The sequence below is a fragment of the Carassius auratus genome, chromosome 22, assembly GCF_003368295.1.
Source record: "Carassius auratus strain Wakin chromosome 22, ASM336829v1, whole genome shotgun sequence".
Taxonomy (NCBI): Eukaryota; Metazoa; Chordata; class Actinopteri; order Cypriniformes; family Cyprinidae; genus Carassius; species Carassius auratus.
The window spans coordinates 33,250,582-33,270,259 of record NC_039264.1 but is presented as its reverse complement, the minus strand read 5'-3'; the positions used below and the strand labels follow the sequence as shown (position 1 = coordinate 33,270,259).

At 35.4% G+C, this 19,678-nt stretch overlaps 1 protein-coding gene across 1 annotated transcript; it reads right to left on the bottom strand.

Moving 5' to 3' along the window:
- Positions 1–13,456: 13,456 nt before the first annotated feature.
- On the bottom strand, positions 13,457–18,176 carry LOC113040600 (uncharacterized). The gene is made up of 8 exons (XM_026198901.1): positions 18,069–18,176; positions 17,559–17,909; positions 15,887–16,210; positions 15,388–15,424; positions 15,066–15,307; positions 13,841–13,923; positions 13,552–13,701; positions 13,457–13,462 (listed from the first exon to the last, which is right to left on the bottom strand). Exons 1-8 carry the CDS (start codon positions 18,157–18,159, stop codon positions 13,457–13,459), a joined length of 1,284 nt encoding a protein of 427 aa, XP_026054686.1. The 5' UTR covers positions 18,160–18,176.
- Positions 18,177–19,678: the final 1,502 nt, after the last annotated feature.

Sequence of the window (19,678 nt, the reverse complement as noted above, 5' to 3'; positions counted from 1 at the left end):
TTGAATTCCCACGTGTGCTGGTACCCACATAAATTGTATTATTATTCTCATCTGTCGTAAACCGTATAACCTTATCATGATTTCAGTTAAAATGTCAGTTCTATTTGTTTCCAATGATTGTAAGCTCACACTGAATCAGAACATATTATTACTTTATCCGGTCTAACTTCATACACCCACTGTAGTGCCATTAAAACAGCTATCATCTCTGCTGTATATACTGATGCACCATCTGTTATCCTTCCAGCCTTCCTCACCTCAAACTCTGGAACAAAGAATGCAGCCCCTGTCCTTCCAGTCTCTGTACTCTTTGACCCATCTGTATAAATTTGAAGAAACGAGTAGTATGATTTTTTATATAGCTACTCATATACATATATAATTAAACTAACTGCTTCATTAATTTCCCTTCTGTTTTCCTGTAATTTTATGTCTATTTCCAGTTGATCTATTATCCAGGGTGGAATTGGGGATACTACCGCTACTGGAGCAAATGATATTGACTCTAGCCCAGCTTCATTAACCCACTCCTTTATTTTCCATGCAAAGCCTTTACCAGTTGCATTTAAAATTTCCCAGCAATCATTCAGAACTTCTCTTACAGGATGACTATCTTTTTGTCCTTGTTGGTTTACACAAGACAGCAGCAGCAACTTTCTCCTGCACACCCACTGAAGCTAAGCAGGATTGAGTCAGGTCAGTACCTGGATGGGAGATGTCCTGAGAAGAGCAGGTTACTGCTGGAGCTGTTGGTCAGCCCAGCAGAGGGAGCTCTTTCTGTGCTCTCAGTGGCAACTATTAAACAATACTGTAAAAGATGCTGTGTATTTATTATGAACCACAGAGTCTTTGTCTGAAAGATTAGGAGTATAAAATAGTCTCTACATTACCTGCACCCACCCACCCACCAAATCATTGCACATAGTTACTGTAGTTCAACATAACAAGTGACATAATAGTTTACAACCTTCATGGAACCCCATATTATAGTGTTTTAATTTTTTTTTATTTAATGTGCAACATAGCCTGCTATTCTGATACAAAAAGGTCAAACTTTAAGGTCAAACAAACTCTGAATATATTGAAAGTGAAAGTAACGTCACATACTCAGAATTCATGCTCTGCATTTAACCCATCCAAAGTGCGCACACACAGCAGCGAAAACATGGTGCAGTGGGCATCATTTATGCTGCGGCGCCCTGGGAGTAGTTGGGGGTTCAGTGCCTTCGGCCTAAGTCTTGGTATTTATTGCCAGCCCAAGACTCAAACCCACAAATTCATGGTTAGGAGTCAAACTCTCTAACCACCAGGCCATAACTTGCCGTGTGTTTTTGAATCAGTAGTGAGTTTGACCCTTTCAGTAAAGATCACTAAGTTGAAAATAGTTCCAATAGCATTGAACTGGTTAAAAAAATGAACACTTAGCTTTAGGTATAGAGGTAAAGTGTATGGACATGTATGTGCAACATAATGAACACCACACAACCCACATCCTTCACTGCCTCTTCCTCAAAGCATATAGGCAAAAACTCTTTTTTTAAAGGTCACGTTTTTTGTGTTTTTTCAAAGCTTTGATTGTGTTTACAGTGAACAATATAACATGTGTTCATGTTTCGTGTGAAAAAAAAAACATTATTTTTCACACAATTCACCTATCTGTATACTGCTGTTTTCACTGTCATAAAAACCGGCTGATGTCTTCCTTGTTCTATGAAGCCTCTCCTTCAGAAATACATAACAAGCTCTGATTGGGCCAGCGGTTCCTGTGTTGTGATTCGACAGCAGCTTAGCGCAGGCTACCCTCCTGGAAAACGCGTTTGGACTTGTTTTGGACAAGTTTTGAGAAGCAAGTGGGCAGGATTTGTTTTGAAAACCTGGCAATCCTGATCTGAACGCACGTGCTTGAGAGTTTATAATCACAGAAGTGTTTTTAATGAACGAGATGCGCATGAAAGTTGCCTTACCATCTAGTTAACAAAGCTAAACAGTGTTGCCCTTTGTGTAATAAGTTACAGAAACTGTTAAACGCATCAACTTAAATAATAAAATACACTTACCGGTTGTGGTCCATAAACAACGCCTTCTCCAGACAAAGAGGGAACTGCTCCATCTTTCAAGAATAATGTTTGTGCGAATCCGGCATTAAACTGATTGAGATTGAGGAAGTTGTCCTCAACAAGCTGTCCTCAGCAAAATTTGCTGTACATAGTTTTACATGTGGATTATAATTTTAGGGAACCGAGTTAAACATAAATTGTAACTATTAATCTCAAAGTACAGCGTTCCTGGGAAGCCCAAACAAAGATGATTGGACTCCGAGATGAAAATAACAGCGTTTCGATGACATGGCGACAAACACAAACGCAGCTTTTCCTTCTTCTCCGTCGGAGCGCAACAAGGCCACGCCCCCCTGTTTGTGAATTCATGTGGGCGGTGGTTAGTCAAAAAACTGTTTTAGTGACGTCATTACTACAGGAACTAGAGGGCTGTAGTCCAAACGGGTCGTTTTTTGTAGGCGACTTCTGTTAAATAAAATATCTCGCTTGGCATTGAACTTTGAGCTTTAGAATTTTACAGATATTATTTATACTCTAACAACAATATTCGCACTAACTAAAGTTTAAAACATGGAATCACGAAGAAGGGGACCTTTAAAGTAAACTCTGCTATACTGAACAAGTTGCTCTTTCTTTTTCTAATACATTCAGCTAAAATGACAATTTTCTTAGTTCAAAAAATCTAGCTTATGCTTTAGGAAGCCCTTTTACATTGTAAGGTTACAATTAATAATTTAACCCAAAATTAAATTAAATTACTGTTTATTTTAAACTATAATAATCAACACTCAACTTAAAAAAATATTAATGCAGACATGTAAATTGCACATAATTAAGTTTTTTAATTAACTTATACATTAAAAAAAAAAAAAAAAAAAAAAAAATATATATATATATATATATATATATATATATATATATACTATGCTTTCTCATCTTGGTGTGTTGTTACCATAGACTTAAGGAGAACAGGAAGAAGCCCCTCTCCTAAGATCTAAACGCATACGCTCTTAATGCCCAATCTCATGCACAAGATGTGTGGAGGCCCAAAAGATCAAACCACGTTTCTTAAGAAAACCAACCGCAGCAGGTTTCAGTTTGATTCAGAGGCTGAGCTGTGAGTGTATATATATATTTTAGTAAGACTGGTCTTGTGAGATGGGAGGATGTTATACACTGCAAAAATGGTAAAGTGCAACACTGTTACCATGAAGAGCTATTTCCACTCGATTTAACAATAATTAATTTTGTCAGTGTAAATCAATGTAGGTTGGTTCAGTGATGTTAAATAACATTTTGAGCTTGAATAAAACTAGTTTTTTGCATTTACATATATTACAATTTTATGTTGCCATTTTAGGTTACCCTTATTTCAGTCTACTTTGGTTATTCCATGCACAATAACTGAGAACCGGAAAAATATACACAACCATTTCTGTCTGACCATAGTTCATCTAAAACACATTCTACTAATTTTAGCTTTTTAACACAGACAACTATCTTAAAAAAAAAAAAAGTCTGTAAAGGTAAAAATTAAGAATTTATTTAACTAACAGAAAGTATTTATGTAAATATATGTATAACAAAAACAAGCATTCGATGTGTATGTGTGTGTGTGTGTGTGTGTGTGTGTGTGTGTGTGTGAGAACTAGAAGGGTTGAATCGAGGGAGGATTTACTCACCGCTCGCTGTGTTAGATCAGACTGAACAACTGAAGAAATGTTTGACTTGTTTGATCTGTTCTGTTTGTGCTGGTGCTGTCTGATGGGTAAGTTACACATGCATTTTACAGCTTTTTCTTCAGTTACTGAGTAATATATTTGCTGCTAATGTTTAAACATATATAGCACTTTCGTCTGCTTTAAATGCTTTTGAAGTGATCAAACAACTAAAGTCATGGAAATTAAATACTTATCTGTCTTTTCATATATCTCACTTTTCATTGTTGTGTGTTTTTGATGTTGTTCTCAAATACGCATTGAAGCATTAAAACTTGATTTCAGACTTTTTAAACAATTAACAATCACCGTCGCAAACCTGCAGGTAATAGATAGTCACGTAGGAAAAAGTGGGTAAAAAGGGGAATAAAAAAAACAAGAAACAAAGGAACATCTCACACATTGGCAAAAGTATCAAAAAGAGAAATTTATTGAAAACATTTCGGACTGTTTTTGATACTTTTGCAAGTATTGGTATTGTGCGGGATTCCCTTTTATTTCTTAGGCTTTGTAAAAAACCAGAAGCATTAATGTGACAAACTCTTTCATCAGGTGTGTTTAGTGAGTCAGTGTCACTGTCAGTGATGGAAGGAGATACTGTCACTCTAAACACTGATCTTAATGAAGTACATGAAGACAATGACATAGTGTGGACATTTGGAGATGACAACTCTCTGATAGCTGAAATCAACAGAGTTGCTGGAATCTTTAACACACTGGATTATGTTCCTGACGGGAGATTCAGAGACAGACTGAAGCTGGACAATCAAACTGGATCTCTGACCATCACAAACATCACAACTCAACACACTGGACTTTATAAACTAGCGATTAGTGGAGCTGAACTGACATCAAAAACATTCAGGGTTTCTGTCTACGGTGAGTAGAGAACATTTGTGATGACATTTGCATATCTTGATTTATTAAAACAATACAACTCAAGCTCAGTTGAAAGCATTTTTTGGTATAATGCTGACTACCACAACAATTAATCTTAACTATTAAAAAATCTAGGTTAGGATGAGGTGCTTACAATGAATATCAATGTGGCCAGCATTTGGAGGATTTAAAAGAAGAAGTCTAACACCTTCATTATTATATCATTATTATATCAGAGGACACTTTTATGCCATCTTACAAAGTCTTGGCTTTGTTTTCATCTAGAAGAACAGGAGTTTGTGCTTGAATGTTTAAACGGGTATTGTGATTGGTCAAATGTTTCAAGCATGTTTGGGAACCCGTCCTTTTGTTTTGTGTGTGCTTTGGGTAGGAATTATTTAGATAATGAATATGGTGATGTGTTTGTTTCTAGACGAAACTCACGACTACAACTGAGGAGTTTTAGAGAGTTCAGAAACAGACGCACAAACAGCAACATTATGCACCACATGCATTATGATAGACCTATAGAAAAAAATATTTGACTGGCTTAACCTTAAGTGCTGTAAAAAAAAAAAAAAATACGAAAGGAAGGCTATGAACATGAACCCCTGCCCCCGCTCACAAAGCCGTTTTTTTTTTCTTTTTTTCATCTGCAGGAAGAGCCAGTTCTGCCCTTTTTTTTCTTTACCTTGCCACATATGACCCTGTTCACTGATGTAAAGTTACATGTATTCTTATCTAATCAAATGTAAAATTGGCATTTAAATTTAATTATTTCCATAATACAAATGCCATTAACATACGACTTATCGACATTATCACTAGCATTAATGTTTTTTTTATTGTTACAGCATAACATTGCAGTTGACCTTGCTAGCTAAACTATTGTAATAATGTCATCCCACTATTGCACAGTACTGCCACTTGGCAACACATACATTTCAATGATTAACCAAAAAATGTTTTCATAATAACTTTTTTGAGAGGTGAAAATGTCATTATAAGTTATGACAAAATGTAAAAAAAAAAAACGATTTTTGTAGAAGTGACACGGATTGGTCCTTGTTTGTTACTGACGGTTTAGTTTGCTTTCAGATGGCAGTCTGTCAGAAGTCTCACCACAGAAAAACAACAACAACAACAAAACCTGCATGTTATGTGATGTAACCAAAGAACAAAAAAAAAGGTTCTCTTAAAGAGACAGTGGCAAGGAAATGAACCCAAAGAGTATGTTCTCATATGACCAGACCATGCAGTAGAGGGTTAAGAATGAGGAGCCTATAAAAAGGCATAATAGGTCCTCTTTAAAACATGTGACTAATTTGACCAAAAAAAGCAGTTTGAATGTTATTATTTACTGTCATTTTAGGGTGTTCTTCTGGCTCAAAGACAAAGTTTTAAAACTGGACATTACTTTACACAGAAAAGTTTAGTACGCTGTTTTTCAAACCAAAATCATGGTTTGTTTTTCTTGTTATATGTTTGTTACACTCTTAAAAATAAATGTGCTTCATGATGCTATAGAATATTTTTTTGGTCTAAAAGGTTCAGTAAAGAACCTTTAACATATGAAGAACCGTTCAGTTTCACAAAAGGTTCTTTGTGGTGAAAGAAGGTTCTTCAGATTATAAAAAAGTAAGGTAGATATATTTCTTTAAAGAACCTTTGACTGAATGGTTCTTTGTGGAACCTAAAATGGTTCTTCTATGGCTTTGCTGTGAAGAGCCTTTTAAGCACCTTTATTTTGAAGAGTGTATATGCTGTTATATTGAAACAGAGTAATTTAGCTTTATTTGTGGGTTAATCTGTGTTTTAATCAACATTATACCTCAAGCGCTGCTGATTGTCAACACTTTACCAAAAAAGGTTATTTATATTTATCCATTTCTGTTTGTTCCGTCATGTTTCCAGCTCCTGTGCCTACTCCTGTCATAACCAGAGACTGTTCTTCATCATCATCATCACAGCAGAAATGTTCATTGTTGTGTTCAGTGGTGAATGTGGGTCATGTGACTCTCTCCTGGTACAAAGGAAACAGTTTATTGTCCAGCATCAGTGTGTCTGATCTCAGCATCAGTCTCTCTCTACCTCTGGAGGTGGAATATCAGGAGAAAAACAGCTACAGCTGTGTGATCAACAATCCCATCAGAAACCAGACCACACATCTGGACATCAGCAAACTCTGTCAACCATGTGCAGGTATGGGAGTGGTGATATTAACATTTATTTACTAATCTGATCCACCAAGTCACATAATGTTTGATGTTAAATAGTGTTTGTTGTAGATCAGTCAGACAGATTAAATCACATTGATTGCTCATTTTGTCCATTACAGATCAGGGTCTACCTTTATTGTACAAAGTGTTGATCGCTGTTGCTTCTGCTGGATCTCTTTTGATTGTTGCTGCAGTTGTGATCTTCTGGATCTACAAGAAACATAGAAAAACTGATCAAGGATGTAAGTGTACAAACAAGTGCTCAGTAACTATTTTAACTGTTTAGATATCAGGATTGGCAGTTACAGTGGATTGCACTCATGTCAGAATACTACTGTATACACTGGCAGGGGGCTGAAACTTGTTTCATTTGCACAAAAAAAAAAATAATAAAAAAAAATGAAATAAAATAATTTCTTAAACTGCATCAAACACAACTGGAAACACAAGAATGCAAATTGAAAACTAATCGTTGCATTTAGACTTTAGCTGTGACAGCCGTAACTACATTCTTTGAAGAACCAGATCTAGTTAAGACTGAGTTTTGTTGTTTTAATCCATCTATTATTGCTGTTGAAACAGTTGAGACTCGTGATTATGAGACAACTTACACTGAGCCAGTGTTCTTCAAAAGAAATGCACATAAATCGGTAAGAGAATTTAACCATGTGTCATGTATCTTTATAACATTTCAGCAGTGATTCAGATGTAGATGTAGATCTTTTTTTTTCTCCATATCAAAAACAATTGACATTTAAGGAAGGAAATGCTTTCCAAGTGTTTGTTAGGCATTGACAATCAATGTAAAGATAATTTGTTTGTTGACAATTAAAGACCAGAGAGCTACCTTTTAATTTAGGAAATCTACTCTATTTTCCCCTAAATTTGGTTTTCCATTTAATTTTTTTCCTGGATTCTGTGTTTTTTTAATTCTAATCGAATTTACCATAAAAACGGTGTCTTATTAAATTAATAAAACTTTTAACAGTTGAATCAATCTTGAAATATTAGACCACTAAATAGAAATGTAATGAAGTGAAAAACAAACAAAAAAAAGAATTAAATTTTATTATACAATAGTAATATATTTTGGTCATAATCTCTTCAAGTTAAACCAGACCTTTATTTTGAAGGGTTGTTGTGAAAGACTTTGACTTTCAGTTTCAGTTCGTGTTTGACCATAGTTTTTCTCAGAGTGAAGCTTGTGAAGTGACCCTCACAGAAGCTCTGGAGAGAAGTTAATTTGTTATATTTGTTTTAGACTAATATGCCTTCATCTTGTGGAAACAGAAAAATCCCAAGTTTCATGAACTTGCTGTAATGCTAACAGCAAATTCTAAAAAGTGAAGTGACATACAGCCGAGTATGGTGACCCATACTCAGAATTCATGCTGTGCATTTAACCCATCCAACCCATTAACCCATTAACTCACTCAACAATGTTGGGGGTAACGCATTACAAGTAACGCAAGTTACGTAATCAGGTTGCTTTTTTCAAGTAACTAGTAACTTGTGCTGACACATACTGGATGTTTTTCCATTTTCACACCATTCTTTGTAAACCCTAGATATGGTTGTGTGTGAAAATCCCAGTAACTGAGATTCAGTTTTGCTGAGATTCGGTTTAACTGATATTTGGTCTTGCAATGTGCAGCGCTGGTTCAAGTCGAACAAGCCTAATTTCTTTTCTCTCACAATCTTTATAATATATATATAGGCTATATAGCAAAAACAACAACAACAACAACAACAAAAAAAAAAAACTAACAGAAACAAGACCATCTAGTGGCAATGTGAAAGGAGTGTATCTACTAATGTCAGAGGGGTTAACCGCACTTAAAAAAAACAAAAAAAAAAAAAACAACAACAGCATGTCCCAATATAATAATACCCTACTAAAGCATGTTAGCAATATCAGCTTATATAACTAGTAGCTAATGTTAGCATCTTACCTGCTGCACTGTCTGCTGCTTTCTCGTCGTCAGACCAATAGCACTAATTTCACTGGGGACTTTGTGTTTGAGGCCACAAATGTTTGTTTTTTGTTGTTATTGTTGTTGTGGTGGTGGTGGTGGTGGTGTTAGCGCAGTGGATAAGACACATGTCTGTGGTGTGGGAGACCCAGCCTCCAGTATTTGGGCCACGACTCCTAATTGGCATACACTCCTCAATCCTCAAATGCCCAATTCTCAATCTTCGAATGCCAAATCTTAAACTCCCAATCCTCAATCCTAAATGGCTAAATGATTAACTGCCCAATCCTAAATCCTAAACGGCTAAATGACAAAATGCCCAATTCTTAATGCCAAATGCCCAATCCTCAATACCAAATTAATTTTTGACTGGGACTTTAAGTTTCAAATTTAGATTTTTAGTTTTGGTTTAAGACTTTTAGTTTTAGACTTTTAATTTATAATCTGACCCAATAATCCCTCTATATATTCCTGTGAGGCACATCAAAAGTCTCAAAAGCTTTTTAATCAAATACATATTTAACTAATTAGCTCGCTTATGGAGACTCCAAGACCTAAAATAATGGAGACATTCAACATGTGCACTGTTGGTGTACCTCTCGGAAAAGCTTTTCTCTGACTTCTGCTGAGCCCGTGAGCCCATAGAGTTTTAACAGACTGCGTTGCATGCCGTGTATTTGGTGGAATAAGGAAATCATGTTTTCATGGGGAAACGTTATGTAAGGGGCGGCCTCCTCTGAGCTATAATTGACTGGTCAGGAAGCATTTCTTTTAATTTTGACAGTTGTGCTGCTTCATGTTTTTGTGGAAACTGACAGACATTTTTTTTTTCTCCTCAGTACTTTGAGAAATAGAAACTTCAGAAGAACATAATTTATTTGAAATAAAAGCATTTTGTAAAAATATGAATGTCTTTACTGTCATGTTTGATAAAATTTGCATCCATGCTGAATAAAAGTATGAATTTAAATGAATAAATAAAACTCTTACTCACCAAAGGCTGGGTACAGGTTAGTGTAGCACAGTTTCCACAAAAAAAGAAAAAAGAAAAAGCAGCACAACTCTGTTAAGCCTAATAATAATATTATATTATATTATATTATATTAATATAATAGTTTCTTGAGCATATTAGAAAAATAAATCAGCATATCAGAATGATTTACGAAGGATTGTATGACACTTATGACTGGAGTAATGATGCTGAAAAATCAACTTTGCATCAGAATAATAAATTACATTTTTGAACCTGCATTCACATAGAAATTTGTTATTGAAACTGTAATAATATTTTACAATATTAATGTTTCTATCCATAAATGCAACCTTGGTGTAATAATAAAATAAGGAAATAAAAAGTCTTAATTATTCTAAGCTTTGTTACCAAAGTATATTGTGTTATTTTTTTATTTGTATTATTTGTATTATTTTTTACAGAATGGTGAAGAAGAAGAACGTGTTGAGTTTGCACCTACCGCCTTGAGAAGTGAGAAACTTTCATCAAACACATCGAGTTCGGAATCTGTTGACTTTAGGAATTCATGAGGATCTCCACACGTGTCATTAACATAAACAAAATACACAGAACAAAAAAATAATAATAGCGCATATTTGCATAGAACAGATTCATTTTATATTGTAATATTTTATAATATTTTATGTTAATATTGTATTGTAATACTGCTATTGTCACAGTCTTCTGTCTTTCTGTCCCTGTCTTCTGTGAGTGTTGTGCTTGTTTGGTGCCATGTGCTCTCTCTCCTGTCTATTTTCTGACCCCGCCCACCTTGTGACCTCATTATTGTTTAGTTGTTCCACCTGTGTTTCTCCCTGTCTACAGGACTCATTACCTTCAGTCCACACACCTGTTCACCCGCTCACACACACACACCTGCTCACCCACTCATTGTTCTTGGCTATATATTCTTCACTCTCACACAACTCTGTCGGGCTGGATTAATGTTAATTGTGATTTGTTGGTTGTTGTTTGTCCTTCGTGTTTTATGTTCTGGTTTCTTCTGCTCGTGTTCCTGTTGTTTGGTTCTGTTTTGTTTTTGCCTTGTTGGCCTTTTTCGTTCTCATTTATTAAATAGTAATTTCTCTCCTGCACTTGGACCCAGACCCTGTTCTTTCTTTGGCGGTCTCTACCACCCAATGACAGCTATTTTTTTATCCTTGGTGAACAGAAGAGACTAATACAAAATAGTCATACAAATTTGATGTAAAGTTGCTTTGCAATGATTCGTATCGTAAAAAGCGCTATACAAATAAACTTGAATTGAATTGAACAATAGTTAATGTGAACTTCCAACTGGCTCCGAATTTTTCAGTTATTTTCAATGCCCTCCTTAAGTATTGGAACAGTGAAGACAAAATTGCTTTCTCTGCTGTGGAGTCAAGACATTTGCAAATATGATTAAAAGATGAATATGCGACAAAACTACAGAATGTTACATTTTATTATTAGGTCTTTCGACACATACATGCTTTACCAAATAAAAAGGACAGCACTTTTAGAGTTCATCCAACTATTTGATGTGAAAATAAGTATTGGAACAGCTGAATTTAAGGCAGATGTAAACGATTAAAAGCTAATATTTAATTGCAGATGCCTGGCCTGCAATCAGAGCAGTGAGTCTGCAACCCATAGACATCAGCAGACTCTTGCTCTTATGCTTTGAAATGCTTTTCCCCAGCCTTTAAAATGAAGAGGTCCTGTTCTAGAGACAGCCATGACACCACCTCCACCAAGTTTTACAGATGAGGTTGTATGCTTGGGATCATTTGCAGTTCCCTTTTTTCTCTTCACACTTCTGCTTTCCAATCACTTAGATAAAGGTTCATCTTTGTCTCATCGGTCCATCAACTAGTTCCTAAACTCTTGATTTCTCCATGCCCTTTTTTCCCCTGTTGTTCTAATCGACTTCCTCTTTTATTTTAGCATCCAAATTGCTTGCTTTTCTGCAGAGTTGGCTTCCTCATCTTCATCCTGGTTTGTGTGTCATCTTCGAATGCAAGACTTAGAATGAAGAAGCAATGGATATAACTGATAAGACACATTCCCTGCTTTTAATATCTGAAGAATGAATGCAACAGGACTGGGCTGAACACTTAGAAAGATCTGTGAGGCAACTGTTCCAATACTTCTGCTCACATCAGACAGTGAGATGAAACTCTAGAAGTGCTGATCTTCATAGCTGGTAAAACTTACCCAGTAATGAAATGTGACATCCTGTTGTTGTGTTTCATATTCATCTGTTAATCATATTTACAGATTTCTTGACTCCACAGCAAACAGGAAAAATGTGTCTTTACTCTTCCAATACTTATGGAGGGCACTGTACATGTGTATGAACATAAACCCTGGAGAATGGTTAACTCTGGTCAATTTCTTTGAAAGCAACATATAATTAATTATCATTATTTAACTTACTATTATAATTATAATATCATAATACAATATGCCTTAATCTTAAAAGAGTTTTTCTGAATTTTTGTTGTTTTCGATGACAGTGTTCTCTGATAGCAAATGAAACTCACAGAATCCAGCTGTTGTAAATGAATCAGATTTATCACAAGCATACAAACATTTTTTTTTAAGTTCCTTTTCTAGTTTCATTTACATGCAACGTTAAAGAAAACCAAAACTATGTCAGAAATGTTCTTTGCTAAAAATTGTAAACATTAATGAAATTATAATCCATTACTGGTTCTTATTTACATCATAAGATTCTAACACAGGCTTCTGAGAGGAGTTTGGCTTTTCACAGTATTTCAGCTCTTCAAAAACATTTACATCACAAAAACAAATCATCTTCAACACACAGTTATGATAATTGCTTACGGTATACATTTATCTCATACCTTGAGCCTAAAGTTCAGTCATCACAAAATGAAATCAGCCACTTCCAATGAAACCAGTGAATACATGATTCTGTGACTCACATGTTCAGTGATTTGGCATCAAAACTAAAGGTATGTTTCAACCCATGCAACAATTCTAATGTTTTCATAACATATCCTAAAATACACTTAATACATTTCTTGAACAAATTGATATACAACAGGTTATAAAAATATTGTGGTCTGTTAATCTTAAAACAGTAATGTTAGGTGGAAGTTTGATGTGGTGTATTTATCACATTAAGAGAAATGTTAATGAGCTGCTCAATTAATATAGCTGATTCAATTATTTTAGTGTTATATATTTACTGCTCCTCATTTCAAAGCATATTTGAACAAAAGTAAGCATAAAAATCTAATCAAATGAATAACATTGGTAATAAAATGTATTTTGAAACTATTTTGCGTACATGAATATAAAACAAAATGTATATATCACATGTTTATTCCTATTTTAACCTCTTAACTGTCAATCCCCCTCCTTTTTTAACATAGACATGAAAGTACACGAATAAATCTAGAAGGTTTTTTTTTTTTTTTTTTTTTTTTTTACAAAAATAACATTTTAGTAATGGTCACAGTTATTTGGTTTTGATATTTTGTGCAAAAGCAAAAAGTTATTCAGCTAAAAACTGTCAATATATATTCTTCATCAACTGAGAAATAAGTTCTCAATGTCACATTTATTTCACATTCTTCTATTTTTCGATCACAACTGCAGAAACATGTTATAAGTCTGTTTTATATACTCCATAATTTTCCTATAAGGAGAGATGCTCTTTTCTATTGCCATCTCTCTCCCACCTTGGTCGCCTGAGCCTTCTTCTCTACCTTGGCCCTCCGGATCCTCTGCGTCACCCTGGCTCTGCGGCTGCTCTGCTCCATCCTGGGCTCCTCATCCATCGGTGCAGTCTCCATCAGTTCACACTTGGGATTGTTTGTCAGCAAGTTAGCCTATACAATTTATATGTTGGAAAACCGCCAAGCTGAATTTTTTCCACCCTCCCAAGCTAATTTTTTGACTACAACTTCAGTTCACAGTCGTTAAATCAGCCATATTACAGCACCAGCTGCAATAAATCTTTAAACATGCAGCAGCTAGAAATGTCAGCAGGACAAGAGAAACAACAGCAGCAGCACATTTTCCTGCTATAAGACCCGAAGGCAGACTTGAATCTGTAAGAAAAAGAAACAGTGAATAATATTAGTAATCGAGAAGTAATCAACATTACCAGAATCTTTTTTTCTGATTTTTGTAAATCTTTAGGGTGACCATATGAGCCATTTTCCCAGGAAGCTTCCTTGCCAGGGTTTCTTTATTGCCTAAAACATCCAAAGTAGTTTGACCAATAACATGCAGGTATGTTACACAATCAACCAATCGTGGCGTGTGAGAAGGTGAGATCTACAGAGAACGATCAAAGCAATGCAAATACACGTACATGTTAGGTGTTTGATCGTTCATTCAACTTGAAGCATCATTGCGCACTGATCATTGTCACCAAAGTACCAAGAGAGTGATTTGAATGCATAAGGAGCCGTCTGCTCTGCTCTCTATAGCTCTTATGAATGTCATACAATGATCGATCTGCACAGCACAAACAGCCAAAATCTGGATATTTTAAGCAATAGAAAAATCCTGGCAAGGACGCGTCATGGGAAAATGGCTCATATGGTCACCCTATACATCTTTCTAATTCTGGTCGACAGTATTATGGAATTGATTAAACTGATAAATGGCGCCATCTGGTGTTCTTCTGAAGAACAGCTGCTAAAACAGCATCACAACTGACAGCTCAACATGAAGCAGCAGTGTTCAGAGGACAACTGACCATGCCACATTTGTTAATTTTAGTCAAAATGTCATAGTACAAATTAGGGCTGTCGTGATATACCGGTATTAATGATAACCGTGATATTCAAATAAATAATTATCGATATCGTGTTAACAGTTAACAGTTGACAGTATTTTCTCTCGTTATTTCATAAGAGCTTCAAAGAAGACGGAGAAAGCCAGAGTCTTGTGCCCTGCGTTTATCATGCTCTTTGGGTGAAAAAGAAAAACTCAATAAACAAAGTAAAAAATAATTTGACTGATATCTTCCCCACCCCAAGGTTTCTATAGATATCACAATATATAGATATCGTGAATTCTTATGGCCACAATAACCGTGATATGAAAAATCTAATATCGTGACAGCCCTAGTACAAATATAACTTTTTCAAACACTCCACAATGAAAACAAATATTTGGTTGAATTAAGCATACTGCATTTAAAAATTTCTCGATGGGAGTGAAAAAAAAAAAAGACACTTACCAATGACAGTGACACTGAATGTCTCTACGCGGATGATGCTGATGCGGTGGCGGTGGCTGATGCTGTGGACGATCTTCACTTTGTATTCTCCAGAGTGTGTGTTTTTGGTGTTCATGATGGTCAGAGACCCAGTTTGATTATTCATCTCCAGTCTGTCTCTGAATCTCTCATCAGAATCTTCACACTGATCATCTGTACAGATCTTACTCTGATCTCTAGTGATTTCAGCGAAGGGAATGTCACTGAAATGCCACGTCATCACATGATTTGGGTTTTTTTTACAACAGGGTGTAAAATAAGAGATTCTCCCTCCTTCACTGACTTACTCTTCACTTTATCTCTCTCATTAGCTGGAACACCTGAAACACAAACCAACAGCTGATTGTAGCTCAATCTTGGTGAAAAAATACCATAAACTAAATGAGAGACCTATGTATGTGTTTTCTTGACTTTCATTTTTTAAGAAAACAAGCAGTAAATGAATAAAGTGAACGTCTTAAAGGGAATGTTTTTTTGTTTTTTTTAAGAATAGAATAAGAATAGTGAGTGCTAGAGTTAGAGGGTCAAATAAAGATGGAGGGGATGGGTTTTAAGCCAATTCTTGAAGATGGCTAAGGACTCAGCTGCTCGGATTGAGTTGGGGAGTACATTCCACCAGGAAGGGACATTTAATGAAAAAGTGAAAATGATTTTGTGCTTCTCAGGATTGCACAATAAAGTGATGTTCACCTGCAGAATGAAATATTCTAGAGGCACATAAGTCTGAAGTAATTTAGGTACTAAAGCAAATTCAGCCAGCTTTTAAATGTTATATGACTTACTATGAACAGCAACGTTGAAGATCTTATGAATGACTCTTCTGCTGATGATCTGTAGTTTATAAACTCCAGCGTCTGTGGTTCTGATGTCTGTGATGGTGAGATCACTTGTGTGACTGTCCAGCTTCAGTCTGTCTCTGAATCTCTCTTTACACTGATCAAGTGTACAGATCTTACTCTGATCTCCAATGATTTGGGCGATGAAAGTCTTATTACAATACCATCTAATCCGGTCTTGGTGGTTCATCTTAACATCTGTGTGTAGAGTGACTGAATCTCCCTCCATCACATTTGCTGTCATGCCATCTGTTTCAACACCGGACGCATCTGAAGAAGAAATGAAGATTCCATAAAAAACATGATTCCTACAGATAATACGGAGTAGAAGTAGGAACATGTAAACAAACAACACATGGGGACATTTCACACTAAATACATTTTCATTCCACTGTGCTACATCTCTAGTGATTTCCATGTACACACGAATTAGACAGATGTGTTCTGCTGGTCCAATCAGACCAGCTGTTCATGATGATCTGTTGATAAACTGAGTGTCAGAATGGGGAAGAAAGGTGATTTACATAAGAGCAGAATGGGAAATATTGTAATAATAATAAAAAAAAATAGGTGATTTCCAAAATCAGAAAATGATCCTCACGTGACTTCTATGAACACAATCACAATAGCTCTGACCACACTATAGGACAATTTTTATAAAAAAGTACAGCTATCCCAGAATATAGCTCTAACTGCACTGGGGAACCAGGCCAAAGACAATTCAGTTAAGAATTACAGCTACCTGACAACTACCGTACGTGAGTCTCACTCTGAGTTGGATGAAATTTTTGCTGTTATTTGGAATATTTAATACTCAGAAGCATACAAATGTTAAGCCTGCAAGTAAAAGGAACCTTAGCTGTGATTCATTTAATTAATTAATTCTTCACAGGAAGAAATGTGATTACTGAGGATCAGAATAGTAAAGCAAGTTGTGAAAATGGCTACTTTTAAAAATGATTACGTGTGTCGTCTGCTACAAAAACAGAAATTTGTGAAAACAGTGTTCAGTCTATAAGAATGTATAGTTAAATTAAATGAATGCATTTAGCAGACACTTTTATCCAAAGCGACTCACATTGCATTCAGGCTAACAGTTTTTTTCCTAACATGTATTCCCTGTGATTTGAACCCCCGCCGATTAAACACTATTTATGAATTAGTTTATGTTTGCGTTTACAAATGAGAAAATCAAGAAACACTGGCATCGTGAAAAACAAAACCACTGATGAATAATATTATTGGGCGGACAAAGTTATCTTGCTCACAGTGTGCAAGTATTTTTTAAAGCTAAACAGCACATTATTAAGGTAGTTTAAACTAGCAATGGAAATTTTAGCATTCCACTTCATAATACTTTGCAACCTTTGTGAATCATTTGTTTTCAACCAGTGATTCAGAACTTGTGACAAATAGACAAAGTCATGGGATTTTGGTAAACAACATTTTGTTATGTCATTACTGTTTTGTAATTTTTCTGTGGTTTGCTGCAAGGGTTTGTTGATCTCAGTGTTATTGTGTCTAAATTCACTTTTTCAAACAGTCCACAATGTAACCATATTAAACTGTATTCTAAAACTGCAAAAGAAAAGGCACCGATTGGCTAAGTTACACTCACCAGTGACAGTAAGGCTGAATCTCTTTACGCTGATGATGCTATAATGAGGCTGGATACTGCTTTTGATCTGTAGTTTATAAACTCCAGCGTCTGTGGTTGTGATATTTGTAATTGTCAGAGATCCAGTCTGATGATCCAGCTTCAGTCTGTCTATGAATCTCCCAGTACTATTACACTTGACATCTTCACAGATCTTTTGGTGATCTCTGGTGATTTCAGCGATGAGCTCGTCATTAAAATGCCACGTCATCACATCATCTGGGCTTTTTATTACACCAGGATCTAAAGTGACAGATTCTCCCTCCTTCACTGACTTTGTCTTCATTTTATCTGTCTCTGCACCTGGAACACCTTTTTTAGGAAAAGTAAAACAATAGAGCATGCCTGTGTAGCATCACATGCTTAGGATCTTGTCCCAATCATGTGACGGGATTTATGTGAATTACAGCATCTGAGGACCATGCACTTTTGGGGCAGAAAAAAAAAAATGTTGCTGGTTAAATGACTCACCACGAACTGCAATACTGAATATCTTTTGAATGACTCTTCTCCTGAAGATCTGCAGTTTATAAAATCCAGAGTCTGTGGTTCTGATGTTCATTATGGTCACATCACCACTTTGACTGTCGAGGTTCAGTCTGTCTCTGAATCTCCCTTTACACTGTTCATCTGTACAGATCTTACTCTGCTCTCCATTCAGTTGAGCGATGCGAGTGTCATTAAAATACCATTTCAGTCTGTCTTGTTGGTTTGTTTTAACACCAGTGTGTAGAGTGACTGAATCTCCCTCCATCACGGAAAATGAGACTCCATCGGTCTCAACACCAGAAGCACCTGAATGAACAGATAATTATAAATCATTTCTGGTATAGTGTGTTAACAATATAGAAAGGAAAAGTGACATGAAAGCGTATTTTCTAAAGATGTTAATGATTATAGTGATGACTAAAAGCATGGCTAAAGGCTAAAGCTAGGAAGCAAAGCTACAAGCTAAAAGATAAAAGCAAACTAAAAGTGTACTAAAAGCTGGCATGACTGATAGCAAAAGCAAAGCTTAACAAAAGCTAAAAGCAAACATGACTAATAGCAGAAGCATAGCTAAAAACTAAAAACCAAATTTGAGCACGTGGTCCGAATTTTCCCGCTCATGCAGGGTCTAAGTAGAGGATGTGCATGTGGACAGTAATGCATCACGCATCACTCAGCTTGTTTGCCAACTGTCAATAAAAACGCATAGCGCATTTCATTCCCTTGGAATTATAAGGTTCTATCTGATATTTTTGTCAAAATTGAGCTATTCATGTATTATTATTCTGTGTCAATGTATTTATGTATGTGATAGATTTTTTAATGTTGTTTACATTATGGGACTTTTTTATTAAAAAAAACAAAAACAAAACAAAAAATAAAATACAATAAGGTTCTATCTACTCAGTCGAATTGAACTCAAAAACTTTGAATCTCAATATCTCAAAACTACTTGGAATGCAGATAGAACCTTATAATTCCAAGGGGGATGATTTAGTTAAAATAGTTTTGCCATTTATGTGCTCTTAAAGTATCATTTCTAAAAGATGAGGAAGCGACGCAAAGAAGAGGAGCACAAAAACAAAAATCTATACACTTTAGGTAGAAATCACAAGTTAACTACTGTGTATTAATTAGACTGTGGTGTTTATGTTGTATTTTTAAATATCCTTTTAAGAACATATTAAATGGTAACACTGACACCTTGGAAGGTCTTTGCTTGAGTTAACTGCTTTTATTTTTTATAATACATTTAAGCTTCTGTTAAGCTTCTGAATTTAATTTGCATTACTGTTTGCTTTTGATTCACTAAAATGTCTAGATGTCTAGCATTCATAAACTGAAATAATTAAGTTTAAGTAAGTGATTTTCCACTGTATACACACAATCAAAATGAAAGGTATGGGTATGTGAATTAGACTAACCAGCTGGCTAACATCTACAGATAAATTACAAAATGTAGCCTTTATTTTGTTGTCTTTTTTGTCTGTTAGACAACTTTAGTTATTCCATATTGCTGATATTTATCTTTGTTGTGATAAGTACTTCACTGTAAAACCCAAGTTAACTTAGCTCAAACCGTTTGAGTAAAC

Excerpts from the sequence above, each read along its gene's own strand:
- LOC113040600 (XM_026198901.1), bottom strand. The coding sequence starts at position 18,159 with ATGAACATCAGAACCACAGACTCTGGATTTTATAAACTGCAGATCTTC. Across the intron at positions 16,211-17,558 it reads ATTCAGCCTTACTGTCACTG|ATGCGTCCGGTGTTGAAACA; the intron begins GTGAGTGTAACT and ends TTTCTTCTTCAG. Across the intron at positions 13,702-13,840 it reads TGCTGACATTTCTAGCTGCT|GCTAACTTGCTGACAAACAA; the intron begins GCATGTTTAAAG and ends TAAATTGTATAG.